Source organism: Lissotriton vulgaris, chromosome 5, assembly GCF_964263255.1.
Source record: "Lissotriton vulgaris chromosome 5, aLisVul1.2, whole genome shotgun sequence".
Lineage (NCBI taxonomy): Eukaryota > Metazoa > Chordata > Amphibia > Caudata > Salamandridae > Lissotriton > Lissotriton vulgaris.
The window spans coordinates 1179829508-1179845398 of NC_141693.1; the positions used below are offsets into that span (position 1 = coordinate 1179829508).

Genomic DNA, 15891 nt, shown 5'->3' on the forward strand with positions numbered 1-15891 from the left:
ACTTACTCTGATGAATCTAAAGTTGGGCATGAAACCAATCCATGACGCAATTGCCCTATATCCAATTTTGTTCTGAAATTAACTGAATAAGAGCCATCTTGCCAAAATGTACTTAAAATCCATACTGAAAGTCGAGTCTCTAAAACACACAAAAGGTAGAAGCTGCAGCAGGCACGTAAGCAGATGGCTCAACGACCAGAATCATACTTATCTATGGGCTGACCTGGGCCAAATCAATGCTGAAAACATTACATCTCTTAAGGAAGCCCGCTGGCTAACAGAGTCCATCACTGGCTCCCCAATATTAGGCTCCCTGACCGTTAACTACTTGTTGCAGTACAGACATGGGTTGCAAGTCTTATTTAGGCCAGTTGCACTTGGAAACGAAGCACTCCTTACATATACAATTTAGAATATGGAGGTTATTTCCAACTAGAGGTTACCGCTAGAGATGGGATGCACAATTGTCAGAGCTGTGCAACTGCGAGCTAGGGGTTGAGGAACAATACTGCACTTTATGTTCTTTTGTTCTAAACCAGATGGCCCAAGACAGACCTGGCTTCTTACTCTATTTAAGAACAACGGCATGAGACACTGTCCTGATGCTTTACCACTATGCTACAGAACTAGCTGTAAAGATGTACTTTTATATAGAGGACAGAGACCTTTGTGGGTGGTAAGAAGTGTTATTTATTGAATTAACAAGCACACAGAGCACTGAGCGTGTTGTCAGCACACAGCTCCGGCGCCCGACTAATCACGCTCGGGGACGCGTGATTCCAAGATGGCCGCCGTTCACGCCACGTCATCATGTGGCGTGAACAACTAGAGCGGCGATTCTACATATCTCCCCTTTTTTGTCCAGAAAAGTAACTTAGTCTGTGGTGGTTTCAGAGCCCATCACCCATCTCATAGTCCCGGAATCTGGAGGGTCTCACCACCAATCGCCCACCTCTGGTGCACCTTACCGGAGTGGATGTTGCTTCCTTTTCCCTCTGGGTCAAGGACTCCGCCTCCTTGCCTTTGTGGACAAACGATCTTTCCCTGTCCACTGGCTCTTTCCCTTCTCGTCTTATCATGCTTGCACGTGGGGTTTCTCCGCCTTCTTGTTCCAACCCTGGTTCTGTGCTTTCCATTTCTCCTTCCTGATTGTCTGTATCATTCTCCGATGTGCACTGGTCCGTCTCTTCTGGTACTCGCGCCTCCGGGGCCCATTGTACTATTTTGTTACATCGAGCCATGAGATCCTGGGACCACACATTCCCATCACTCAACCTAGCTGCTCGGCCAAAAACCTCTCTGACTTGGAGAGGTCTGCTGTATTTACTGTCCCCTTTTCGTTGAAGTGTGGCTAGTTTGACTCTCACCCATTCTCCTTCTTCCAACTGCGTGTCCTTTACATTCCTTCTCTTATTGTAGTGTTCCAAATATATTCTCTGGGCCCTCTCTAAATTTGCTTGTACTACTGCCGGATACCACTTGCTGGTCACCGTCTTCTCTTTCCACGCAAAATTGTCCTTGGAAAAAGGGTCTCTTCCTCTAAGAATCTGGAAAGGACAGTACCCCGTCCCGGTGGGGGTGATGCGATACGCCCAGATCATGTGCAACAGTTCCTTTTCCCAATCCTTCCCCATCATGATGGCTGCTTGAATGGAGCCCGTTAAGACCCTATTGAATCGTTCTACTTGTCCATTCCCTGCAGGATGGTATATGGACGTGTGTTTGGAGAAGACTCCATTCCTTTCATGTATTTTAGCCATTTGTCTGAAGTGAATTGTGGTCCGTTGTCACTTAATATAGACTTGGGGATGCCTTCCCTGAGGAAAATGGCAGTGAGGAACTTTAGTATGGTGTCTGTGTCCATTTCTTCGTTGACATGTACTTCTGGCCACTTGGAGTATTTGTGCACCAGGACCCATAGATATTTCGGAGTTCCTTGCTCATCTAGGATAGGTTCCAAAATATCAATGAACAGTTCTTCCCATGGATTCCTCGGTGTGTCGTATTTTCCTATGGACGGCCTCAATGGTGTCATGGTCTTATCAGCTTGTTGACATTGGTTACACTCTCTTACGTGTCGTTCTGTTTGCATGTCCATGCCTGGCCACTAGTAACCCTGTTTGGCTCTCAGTTTAGTCTTTCCAATTCCTAAATGGCCTTCGTGTAGTTTTGCTAACAGTCTAGGGACAAGTCCTTCTGGGGGTACTACTTTGTCCCCTCGGTACATAAAGACTCCCTTGTCGCCAAGTGAGAGCTCCTCTCTCACTTCGAAATACTTCCTCATGTCTCCACTCAGGTGTTTCTTTTCCGGCCATCCTCCAGTGATGTACCCTTTCACCTCTTGGAGGCTCTTGTCTGCCTGATATGCATCCTTCCATTCTTGGTTGCTCATCACCTTCTCCGGGTCTTCCATCAATGCCACCATTTTTTCCTCTTCTTCCTTTTCTTCTTCCGCTAACTCCTTAGCTGCTGCCCTGCTTAAATAGTCGGCAACTTTGTTTCTGCTGCCCGGGATGTATTCTACATCATAACTATACTCCAGTGGTTTTAGAGTCATTTTCGCTATTCTCGGGGTGGCACTCGCATGCCCACTGGACGTGAGGACTCGCACCAATGGCTTGTGGTCTGTTCTTAGTTGGAATCTTGTGCCCCATAGGAACTGGCAAAATCTTCCCATGGGCCTAACCACTGCCAGCATCTCTTTTTCAATAACACTGAACTTCTTCTCAGTGTCTGTCAGGGCCCTGGACGCAAAACTGAGGGTCTCCATCGTTCCTCCACCTCTGTCTTGCATAAGGACCGCGCCGAGTCCTTTGTCACTGGCATCTGTTGTTACCACTGTCCGCCCCTGTGGATCGTACCCTTGGAGGGGTATGGCTTGGGTCACATCTTTCTTGACGCCTTCAAACTCCCTCTGAGTTTCTTCTGTCCAAGCAAACGTTGTTTTATCTCTTGTCAACTGCCGCATGTGGTGGGTTTTGGAAGCAAAATGCTGTATGAATGTGCTATAATACTCGGCCATGCCTAGGAAGGACCTGACTTCCTCTTTGCTAGCAGGCGGCGGAGCGTCGCATATTGCTCTTACGTTCTCCTTCTTCGGTGTGATCCCTAGTTCACCAATTTCGTGCCCCAGATAGGTGACGGATGCCATGCCTAGGTGGCATTTCTCCCACTCAGCAGTCAGCCCCTTGTCTTCCAGCACCCTGAGTACCTTGGCCAACTTGGCGTCATGGTCCCGTTGATCACCCCCCATGACCAAAATGTCATCTTGGAAGTATTGGACCCCTTCCATGTCCTTGAAGAGACGGTGCATAAGCTTTTGAAAGACCGCCGATGCTGATGCTAGACCGAAGGGCATCCTGCAGAATTGGTAACATCCGAAGGGGGTGATGAACGATGTCAGCCTCCTGCTCTCAGGGTGTAACGCTATCTGGTGGTATGCCGACGTCAAGATCGATGGTGGAGTACCATTTCTTTCCTTTGGTCTTCGCCAGCATTTCCTCAATAAGGGGCAGCAGAAACTTCTCTACTACAATATTTTTGTTAAGTTCGCACAGGTCCACGCACAGCCGGACCTTGCCGTTTGGTTTCATCACCACCACCAGGGGGGCCAGCCACTCCACACATGAGATGGGTTCCATAATGCCATTTCTTTTCAAGTCGCGCAGCTCTTGCTGCACTGCCTCCCTCAAGGCTATCGGTACATTCCTTACTTTATGTGACACTGGTGTAGCATCCATCTTGAGGATGATCTTATGCGAAAACTTCTCCAATTTCCCGACTCTTCCGCCGAATACTTTGGGGAAGTCTCTTTTCCATTTCTCCATGTCTGGCCACGTTTCAGGTTCCATCAATAGTACCTGCACTGCTCCGCCGGGATCCAGCTTGATGCTCAAGTCGCCTTGTTCCATCCAACCCAATACCGATGGGCCTTTCTCCGTCACATATAGTTTGCACTCTGCACTGCGTCCTCTGAATTCGAATGTTAGTGGTCGATAACCTGCTATGGGGATGCAGTCTCCCAGGTACGTGACCGGTCGCATATCCGGTGGTTCCAGGTGCGGGCCTAGATGGGCCATGAACTTCTCTGTCCACACTGTTCTTTGTACTAAAGTGTACGGTGAACCTGAGTCTGCCACGATGCTTATCAACACGCCACCTATCAACATGTCCAGCACAGGTTTGTTCGATCTCCTGGTGCCTACACTCAAGACTTGTTCCTCGATGCACAGTACTTCATCCTCTTCCACTTGGCTTCTTCCTTCCCCATCTTCCTGGTCCATGTCAACGAATGTCACCGTGTTGCAGGCCATTTTCCTCCGACAAAACCTTTTCGTAATGTCCCATCACTCCACAGAACATGCATTTAGCCCGTAAGGCTGGGCACCTTTTGTCATTCGCCTCATGGGCTCAGCTGCCGCACCGGTAGCATGAAGTCTTGCTTCCTTTCATCTGCCTCCCTGGCGGTCCCGGCTTCCCTTGCCACTTGTTGGGTCCCTTGTGGGTCGAACCTGTGTTCCTGCTCCTGCCTTTTGGCTCTTCGTCCTCTATTCTGTTGACCATGGGCTTTGCCGCCATTTCTCTTTTCGCCGCGTCCGCACATCTTCGTGCTAACTCTGCCTTCTTCACCATCGCAATCGCCTCTTTCAACGTGGTATCACCGCATGACCATAGCTTGTCCTGTACTGATTTCTTCGTCGTATGCATCACTATTTGATCTTTGATGAAATCATCATGGAGTCTGCCAAACTGACATGTGGACGCCAACTTTTTTAATGCCGCTACATACTCATCGATAGATTCGCCCTGTTCTTGCTTCCGCTGTTGGAAATTGTATTGGTCGATCGACACACAAACCGCCGGTCGGTAATGTTCATCGAGTTCTTCTAGGGCGTGCGCATACACATCATCGTCACCTGTTTGTCTCTGCTTGGGTACCAGGTTCTTGAACACTATGATTCCCTCTCGGCCCAAGTTGTGTAGTAAGATTCTTCTTTTCCCGACGCTTGTGAAGGTCTCTTCATTCTCATTCTCCAGGACTTCAATGTAATTTGTGATGTATTCCTTCCAGCCCTCCCAATTCATTAGGGGCTCTCACGGTTTTGGTAGGAATGGAACCGGCATCGTCGCCGAGGATGATTGAGCACACATGGTTTCCCGCCTTTTTGGCTCAACACTCTGGGTTTTGGGGCTGCCTGGTGCGCTGTTCTCCTCTCCTTCGCCTGCTCGGGGCTGGGTGTCTCCCTCTTCACCACTATCTATGGCTCCTGGATTCGCCAGTGCTACTATCAAGCCGGGTGCTCCTGCAGGATGTGGCTCCTGTGCTGCCCTGCCGCCCTTCTAGCACGTGGCAAGTATAAGTGGTACCCCTCGTACCTCGGTTCGTCGTCCAATATCTGTTTGCACTGGATACAACTGCTTCTGCCGCGCTCTGTGTGCTTCCCTGCGTGCTTCCCTTCTTTCCAGTGGTGCAGCTTGCTGAGTAGGCCTCACTGACCAGTGATAGTGCAGTGGGGAGATGATCAGGGTTCGTTTAAAGTTTCTCCTTGTGGGTCCTCGTTGTTTTCTCGTTCACCTCGTCGTCATTGTAAAGATGTACTTTTATATAGAGGACAGAGACCTTTGTGGGTGGTAAGAAGTGTTATTTATTGAATTAACAAGCATACAGAGTGCCGAGCGTGTGTCAGCACACAGCTCCGGCGCCCGACTGATCGCGCTCGGGGACGCGCGATTCCAAGATGGCCACCGTCCACGCCACGTCATCACGTGGCGTGAACAACTAGAGCGGCGACTCTACACTAGCCATGCTTTAATTGCTTCCTACATATGGCCTGCATGGTTTACGCTAAGACAAAAGTTGTAAAGTGTGTTTGTCTTTTGACACAGGATGCTGGGTTCTCTTTAAAATACTTCACGATTTTTAACTATTACACAGCTTGCTAGAACAATATATTTGTGCGTATTAATTATGTAATTGTTACATTATTATTTATTATGTTATGGCTAAAGCTGAAAACAAGAAAAATAACACCAGTGCTCTCCCTCTGTGAGATTTGCCGACTCTTCATCCACTCTATTAGCCCTCCATTACAAAATCTAGTGGAGGGCCTAACACAGGGGTGACACCAATCCTGCCTCTGCATTGAGGCCGGCCACGTGCAGCTTTTCTGTCCACAGCAGAGTCACCTCGAGCCACTAGTAACATTTTCTCCTTACCAGCAGTGTTCCTTTAGAACTATGTTCTGTTTTTTGAGTCAGGTCTTCTGCTCATCGTTGTCTGATTGAGCCTGAAGCCCTCCTCCACTGCAACCGGTTTCGTTTATCGGCATCCCAGACGCCATGTTGTTTATTCTCAGAAGAGAGTCTTCCTCTTTCCAAACTCCTAAGGATTTTCTACTTTCCCATATTTATTGGCGCAACTTCTGTTTCATTTCCTTTACGGCTTGTGATGAAGTTGCATTCATGTGGTTGTGCAGAATGTTGTTGGATACTCCTGGATTTCAAAGAGCCTTTCACCAAAGTGTCTCGATGGCCATCTTATCAGGCCACCATGGCAACTTGTTTATTTCCTTGGTTCTCCCTATTAGGATGCACAGTTGGGAAAGAGACTGGATATAAAAGCATGGACTGTGAAATTGTGTTGGGTCTTATAAAATCAATGATTTGCCCATGATCACTATTTGAAAATGATGGGAGCCAGGGTTAATACTCACCAGCTCAGCAGACAATCATGTAGCATATGCACCAAGGCACTTGTCCTTTTGTTGGTTGCTTTGTTGTTGATTTTTCCTATTTCAAACCGCAAACCTACCAGAGCATAATATGCCAGTGTAAACACAAGGAGATGATGGACGGAGCGCTGAAACTTTTCAGACACTCATCCCGAGTCACAGATCTGGGTTGAATCCATCATCGTTCTTTAGGTCACTTCACCGCCCCAGTTCAGACCCAGCAATATGCAGATCAGTCTTGACCCTGCTCCTCATGGGAACAGTCCAGCCTGAACTGCCAAGCCAGGCCTTTCCTGGACCGAAACAAGCATCCTGGAACTCGTTTTAGGGTAACAGTCATGATCAGACAGACTAGCTGGAATGCAGAGGCAAAGTGAGCAAGGGACCCACCTCTGGGTATACCCTGCCAACTAAGGTCGTACAAAGCAAGCACAAGGAGATGATGGATGGTGCGCTGAAACTTTTCAAACACTCACCCGAGTCATACCTCTGGGTTAAATCCATCATCCTTCTTTAGCTCACTTCATCACTCCAGTTCAGACCCAGCCATATGCAAATCAGTCTTGACCCTGTTCCTCATGGGAACAGTCCAGCCTGAATTGCCAAGCCAGGTCTTCCCTGGACCGGAAGCAAGCATCTAGAGACCGGTTTCAGGGAAGCACCCCCTCATCAGCCAAGCTAGCTTGAATCCAGTGGCAAAGTGAGCAAGGGACCCACGTCTGGGCATATCCTGCCAACTTAGGGCAAACAAAGCAATCGCAAGGAGATGATGGACAAAGCGCTGAAACTTTTCAGACACTGACTCCCAGTCACAGATTTGGCTTGAATCCATCATCCTACTGTAGCTCACATCACCACTTCTACGGTCTCCATAACTGGGCTATAGTTTGAATAAAGCTGCAAAACATATAATATCAGTAGAGCGAAAAGCCATGAGAATGCTTCACTTTTTGTATCTTATTTTACTGACAAACTACATGACAATGTATACTCAAATACTTATTGATGAGTTTTACAAAACTGTTCCAGTGCTCCCTGGTTGAGATGGTGGTTTATCTCATTGTATGGTTTCTTCTACTTTTTGTAATCTTATTTCAATAAAAATATATTTTATAATTAAAAACATGGGCTGTATCATGGTGAATTGTGAAATAGTAATGAGAAATAACACTGACCCATTCCGGTGACTTTGTGGTGAGGTAGAACTAGGAGTTATAGACTCTAATGAGTTTAAAAAGTCACAATGGTGAGATCTAGAGGTAGGACTATGTCCTATAACGGAACTTCTTATATTTAATTTTTGGTACTTGTAACAATGAAGGATTCAGGTCATTAATCGCCACCCTGGTGGGAAAGTGGGACATCCCTGCACTTTGTACCAATACCAGTCAAATAACTAGGCTTAGCACATAGATGGGGACTGGGATCATTTGGACCCATCCAAATGAATGATGACCTGGGTTCTGTAGCAGCCACACAAATGGACTGCAAGAGTTTTGAAATTTTAAAAAGCTAGAAGTTAGGAAGTGACTTGAAGATTGCAGTCAATTTAAGCAGCTTATTGTCTACCTCTAGAAGCTCTGGGAATCGGTCAGGCAATGACATGTTTTATTTTTTTGGGATCGATGAACAATTTTATTTTACATGCATTTCTCTTTTTTTTAACTTATTTGCTGGATTTAATTAAAATAGTATAACTAAAAATCAAAGCTTCTTTGCTGACTAACTAAGGAGAATGGAAGATAAGTTTAGTACATTAGATACAAACAGGAAAGAAAAACTGTACATCTAAAATGTTGTATTACTTCCAGTGCACCAAATGTGGCTTGAGTAGTCACATTTGATCGGTGTATTTCTGTATGCGCTCCTGCAGTCTTCTCAGTATTCAGATAGGCTAGTGTATTTTACCTCAATTAACCAAGACTCTTAACAGCATCCATCCATTATGCAAATATAGGCATTGGATATTTATCTGTTAGGAATTAGAAGTATACCTAAAATTAGTTTTTTGAGGGCTGTGCTAGTGCAGACTTTGCAACGCAATAAAGGCCTATTTTCAGCTGGGGCTTTGTCCAGTTCAGGCTACAAAAGGGATTCAAACATGTGACAACACAGGCCGAAGTTGGGAGATTTTACAAAAGAAAAAATGTTTCTGAAAGTCACTTTTTTAAAATTCCAGACTGCACTCAACACAGACTGCCTTCTCATCCACCTTTAGTATTTTTTCTCCAAGTTATCTAAAAACGTAGGTGGGGTCAGAATAATGCTTCCCAGTTGCAAAAACGAAACCTTTTGCAACAAGTTCATGTTCAGCAAACTGATCAAGCAGCTTGGCTAATACCGAAATGGTTGCTGCATTGTTTGCAGTCCCTAAACCTAAACACAACACGATGGGCACATTGGATGCATACTTAGTCTACTTGATAGATTCACACATCGTGCAATATCAAATCAGACCAATCAGAAAGCCAAGATGCCAGGGAAAAATAAAAAACCTGATGCGCCTCATTAAACAGCAAGCTACGTTTAGGTTCTTGTAAATGCCTTAGCTCTGCAAGACCCTAAAGAATTGTATACAATAACATTCTCACAATAATATGTCCTTTTTCAGATGGTGTAATGAAGTCCTGCTCCTTCAAGTCATTCTGTGATCGGGCTGCAGAGGATGGTGCCAAGGTCCCTGGTGTCAGTGTTCATTGCTGCTTCTCCAACAACTGCAACGCCAAAAGCCTAAGTAGCAGCCAACGGATCAGGGCCTGCCTCGGCCTGTTCCTCGTCTCTGCGTTGCTGTTGGTCCACCTTCTACACTGAACTGAATATCTAAGGATAACAAAATCACTAACCTAAATTAAACAGTATGGCTCCTTCCTTTCAGCTGTTCAGAAGCACAGGACAACTCCATTAAAATACCTCAGTATAGACAGTATTCTAATTGCAAGGCATTTGGACACTTTCACTGCTGGCCTGCCAACTGTTAACATTCCAGGGTGGGGCTGCTCTCTTGAATAGTCACAACGTATGACCTTTGTCAGCAGTCTTCTCCCAGAGGCAATCAATAACTTCACTGCATTTCAATGGGAGGGTATTCTGTGTCCTGTAGGTAACACATACCTTATGTTTGATCACCAAAATAATAAGAATATGAAATAGTGCATCAACTTTTGAGATCACAAAGGTCGCTACAGTAAATGTAAAGGAAAGGTGGAAAATCTATGTAGTTTTCACTACATAGTCCCCTCAGTGGAGAGTTCAAATCCTGACAAATTTGTTCATGTACACAACATGCAACTACCAATACTGCACTCTTTAAATCTTGTTAACTGGCACAATTTAATGTTTTATACTTTGATCTGCTGATATCTGTGACAATGTATGAATTTTTTTTTCAATTAGGTATGTCAAATGGTTAACCTATAATTACAGTTTTACTGCTAATATAGTGGAACACTTGTTTGAACCAGAGTCGATGTAATTCATATGTATAATACAAGGACTGTACAATAGCAGCAATATGTAGCAACTGCATTGTGGACATTTATTAAAGCTGTAAGTGAATATATGTATAAACTTTGCACATGACAGCTTGCTTTAATAATAATGATTTAAAATATGATCCCAACTTTTTATGTAACTTTTTGTCAAGAGGGGTTTTCTGGAGTAGATAATTAAATAGACCACTAGGCTCTCTTAAGAGACAGAATTTCTCGGAGTCTCTAGCAACCATCGTATAAGATACTTATTCTACAACAGACGGGACGACACTTAAGGGTTGACAACTCTCTGGGTACAGAGGCAGAGTTCTCCAAAGTTCTCCTGGAGGGAGGTGTGAGGTGCAAGTCGAAGTACAGTGCAGCATAGTTACCACAATAAAAGTGTAGAAGTCACGCCATGGTGATGTTCACAATACTCGTAGTAAAACCCCATGCGTCTTAAATACATTTTCTATGCAAACCATAACAGAATCAATTTAAAACACAATTCACTAGAGTAGTAAAATATTGGTACAATGAACCTGGAATCTCGCCAGGAGATTGGTGATCTTGTGCCAATGGCAATCAGTTAAAGCAGAAGCTATGAATTATGCAGTAAGAACACAATGGCCTCTGACCAAACACACTACATAATGAGTCAATGTTAGCGAAGCTTGAAAATGCACATAACCTACATAGTACAGGACATGACTTGTAGTCCGAATACTCACAATGTTTGCCAATGCTAAAGAGTTACTTTATCAATAATGGAGGATCACATTCATCAAGCCTCAGTAAGGGTTACTCTGCATCAATGGTAATTGCAAAGCTTCAACATCCTTGAAGTTTAACATTTAGAGCAGTGGTTCTTAAACTTTGGTTTGGGTAGTTAGTGTGCTCCAATCGATTTGTGGGAGCGGTGCAAATACATCCAGCAGAATACAATATGGTAGATGAGCGCCTAAATTGAATTTAGAAAAGCTCCAACCTCCCCATTAAAATAAATTTTGTGTATTTGTTTGTAAATTCATGAAAATATGTTATAAATGATGTAGTTGTTTGATAAATGCTTGTTTTTGTATTTTGCGGTTCAAGGCAACGAAAACACTTATGCCTGGGTCCCCAACTTCCAGTAATGTGGGGGTCTTTGGATTCAAATAATTATTCAGCGAGGGTCCCTAGGTTCCAGTAATAGGGCTCACAAACCCGTTAGCACACTGGGTTCACAAGTGACAAAAAATGTCACTAGACTTTGCAACCTTCCTAACCAAAATGGTGCTGGGCAGCTCCACACAGCAGGTCAAGAAATAGTTGAAATGAAATGGATAAAAATAAGAAATGTTGGTAGAAAGGTCAGCAAGTGGTTAATATGCAGAAGTAATGTCTCATCTGCACTTTAGGGATCTATAGGTTGGGCAACCCACCTCCATCTCTGGTGAAGGGTTTGAGGAGTTCAGGTGTTGGGGTTTATTCTTAAACTGCCCGTCTCTGTCTCGCAGCAAGGAATAAAAGGGGCTTCAGCTCAATCTGAGGCTATGCAGGACGCCTTAAGCAGACTGTCTTTTTCCAAGGTAAGGTCAGAACTGCATCACGGGATTAATACAAGATGTGAAGAAGCAGTCCAGGGGATTCAAACTCCAGAATGCACCATCAGAAACATGGTCCACGCGGTTCTTAGTAGAAAGGACATTCACTGATGCTCCCTATGCTGTGCAGTTCCTCCCTGCCAATATGTGTTCACTGCATACTTACAATTTCAAAGGTCCAGACAAACTAGCTTGGTTTGTTGTCTCCTCCTCAGAGTGAAGTCTGGGAGACTGCAGTAAGCCCAGGAGGGGGTTCGCTAGCAGCGCTGCTGGAGTATTCCCTTCGGACGACTTTGACTTTTCACCATCGGGAACTCATTGACGCAAGCAGCCTGCTATTGATTTCCACAAAGGGTAGCATTTATTTTTCTTTTAAATGGCGGGGAGTCCCTCTTGCTTACATTTTAATTGTTGACCTTCTGTGAAACGATTATGTTTCTTTGCAGAAGGGAGACTTACAACACCGGCTGGTGTTTGGAGGTGGGCCTGACCTCAAAAAAGGAAACTGTGCTGTGCTTGCAAGGCCTGCCTCCACTATTAATGTTTAGCTTGTGGTTTCCCCATGCCCCTTTCTCATTTTTTTATCCTAAACCACAGAACAAATTTGTTCTGGGCACATATGCAGTGAGGGTGGAGGAGCGCTAAGGAAGACTGGCACTCACATCTTCAGAAATCCTAAAACCAGGGAGAAGCAAGAAGAAGTGAGGGATGGAGAAAGGACTTTAGTAAGTCCAGCAAAAAGGCATACAATAAGTCCATAAAAATGTACCAAGCAGAAATTAAAAAGGCAAAGGGACAATATTTTGAAGAAAAGATTAATTCAGCAGCAATGCCCCCATAGAAATCTTCAGTACCGCGAAAACACTGCTGGAGCTCCCACCCCGGATACCTCCACAGGTTTAACTAACGATACATGTGATGAACTGGCAGGATATTTCCAGGGGAAAATTTAGATCATAAACAAGGCCGTTCCTGATTCCCCAGGCCCTAGTGTTCTTCACACCCCAACAACCAACGACATAGCATGTGAACTTTCTGAAAGAAAGTGGTATGTCAACTCCACTAAGTACACTCTGGAGGACTTTCCACTCTTGACATAGATACTATAATTGACATCTTCGAGCAAATTAAATCAGGTTCACCTATAAACCCTGCCCCCCCCCCCCCCCAACACACATGTTCAGTAAGGTAAAAGATACGGTATTACCAGTCATCCGGGATGTGATAAATCTTTCCATTAATAACTGACTGGTGCCACTTGCATGGAAACACGCCATGGTAACAGCCCTGCTGAAAAAGCCACATTTAGACCCGGAAGTACTAAGCAACTATCGGCCCATATCCATGCTGTCTATGCTTAGTAAGATCATGGAGAGGCATATAAATGTTGCACTATCATCTTTTTTAGAGTCCCGTGAGCTTCTACACCATTCGTTGACAGGTTTCCACCCCAAACATGGAACGGAAACCGTGATTGCTGTGGTCGAAGAAGCAAAGAAGTTAATTGATCAGGGAGGTGCAGCGGCCATTATCATACTTAGTGCAGCATTCGACACAGTGAATCTGGACATCCTCATAAAGAGACTCAGGAGAGCCGGGGTGGTAGGAGGAGCCATTTCTTGGATCCAGTCCTTCCTCAATGGCAGAACATTTCAGGTTTATGCAGGGGAATGTACCTCTAGGACTCTACCTCTTAGTTATGGAGTCCCTCAGGGATCTTCCCTGAGTCAGACGCTTTTTAATGTATACATGAAGCCACTGGCGGAGGTCATTCAGCCATATGTGGTCAAGGTTGTCACCTATGCAGATGACACCCAGCTGGTGGTATCTTTAAACCACCCACACAACTCCCCAGCTGATTTAGAATCCTGCTTGGAGAAGGTAGTCAACTGGATGCAACAGACATGTCTCAAGCTTAATGGGGACAAGACGGAAATAATGTATCTTGGAAAAAAAGCTAACAAAGAGCCCAAAATACCATGGCCCATCTGTCTCGGACCCCCCGCCCCAAAGTCCATAATAAAGAGTTTGGGCGTATGGCTGGATAAGGCTCTCGATTTTGACCAGCAAGCATTGGCAGTCACCTGTCTCTGTCATAGCACCCTCAGAATGTTGCGGAAAGTCCTTTCTCTACTCCTCATAACAGCAACGAGAACTATGGTCCAGGCCTTAGTACTTTCGCGCCTGGACTATGGAAACGCATTGTATATAGGAGCACCCAAATCCACCCTGAGGAAGCTTCAGGTGGCACAGAATTGTGCCGCCAGACTCCTGAAGGGAGCCCCAAGAACACATCCAGCCTTGCCCAGATTAAAGTCCCTACACTGGCTGCCCACAGAGGAGAGGATCACATATCACATTCAAGGTCATGTGCCCCATAGGACCCTAAGGGGTTCAGGCCCTCGTATCCACCACTCACTTATCAAGGCGTATCAGCCAAGGAGACCCTCCACTCAGCAAATCTAAATTTGGCTATCATACCTAACATCCAGAGGATGCGCAGCAGGAGTCGGTCCTTCTCATACAACACAGCGAAGATGTGGAACTCCCTTCCCCTACATTTGCGCTTAGAAACTGTCCACCTTTGTTTTAGGAAAGGGTTTAAAACCTGGCTCTTCAAAAAGATCAATTGGTAAACGCCTCGCTTTGTCGGTTTTGCTGCTAGCGCTGGGATGCCTTAGGGTAGCCATGCGCTCAAGAAAAGCTAATTAATAATAATATTAATAATAATGATAATAATAATAATAATATGCTTCCATGGGCAGACCGTATCTTCCATCTTGCAAATGCCACTGATACTACAAAGCAAATATTCATAATCATCCATGGGTAAACTTAAAAGCAGGAGTACCAGTAATGTTTGCGAACATCTTCACTCATACAAAAGTTCACAGATATCTAAGAACATGTATACATTAGGTATATAAACATTACATTTATTCAATATCAAAACCACAATGGGCCTTTCTCAACTGCTTCTGGACTTAAATTTACACAGGGTTCGTCAGTGAGCAACACCTCTAGGATACTCCTGCACATGTAGTATCATTGTGCAATGGTGGCTACTCCGCTAAGGCTAAGGCGGAGGAGCATCGCCCCACTTCCATGAAGCAGGAAAACAAGGAAAAAATAAAAAGATAATAATGGAATGATATTATCATTTTATTCTGTCCTGCTGTGGCAGCTTTGCGTGAGGGGCGGGCTGGGCTGGGCTGCAGAGCAGGGGAGGAGTGGTAGAACCCTCCGAAGTGCGCAGTGACTTTTTTGTCGGCCCACTCGGACGGCCCAGTAATGCGCACTCACCCTGTTCTCCATGCAGTCGATGTATGGGAGCCCTCGGACCACATATGGACCACCATTTCGGGCCGATTATCCGATAAGCTAAAAATTCTGAGGTACGGCCTCAACTACTGGGCCCAGAGCAAAATGTCGGCGGCTGCCGCATATCAGGGTCATGAATGAGGGAGCCCATGCAGGGGAGGCAGTCTGTGGCACCCCGCACCACCCCCGGACTAAGTGATTCCAGCAAAAGGTGGGCTGGAACCAGAAGACCGGGACGCTGCCCTGAAGGGGTTGCTGCCCGCCTTTGACTGCTGCCAGGATGTGAATTTCCCCTGGGGATGTCCCACCACTTGAGGGTGCCTTGCTACACTGCTGCCAAGACTGTTAGGTGGAGCTGTGAGTGTGCGTTCTCATTGACAGCTAGTCCTAGGTGCTGACGGCTGCAAGGAGGCCTCCCACTCTCCTCCTGATGTGGTCTACACCATGTGAATTCCCGGGCTGATTTGGGTTCCAGCCAAGAGCTGGCACGGCGTGCCTGCTGGGGTCTCCTGCACCACCCCCTGATGGATTAAGAGGGAGGCTACAAGACCCCCCCCCCCCCTGAAAAAGTACTTCTGGGCTGCCTGTGTTGTGGGAGACATCCTTGCTCAAAGGAACTATATTGCGCCCCCCTCTCCCCCGTTGTCTCTTTTCCTATGAAGATCGGGGTAACACCAACTGCAGATTTGTTGGCAACTTTAAACCCCAGAGGAGAGATTATGTGGTGCCGGAGACAACTCTTGGAGAGGACACTGGGATGGGCCCTCTCTTTTGGGGGCCCAC

General features: G+C 45.7%; 1 protein-coding gene across 1 annotated transcript in view; it reads left to right on the plus strand.

The window, feature by feature from the left end:
• Positions 1–10325, plus strand: part of LOC147712221 (uncharacterized) — a 183037-nt gene extending 172712 nt beyond the window's left edge. The window contains exon 3 of the mRNA XM_086920299.1: positions 9343–10325. Coding sequence (XP_086776425.1) covers positions 9343–9542 — 200 coding nt within the window. The 3' untranslated portion in view covers positions 9543–10325. The remainder of the gene's footprint in view (positions 1–9342) is intronic.
• The last annotated feature ends 5566 nt before the right edge of the window (positions 10326–15891 follow it).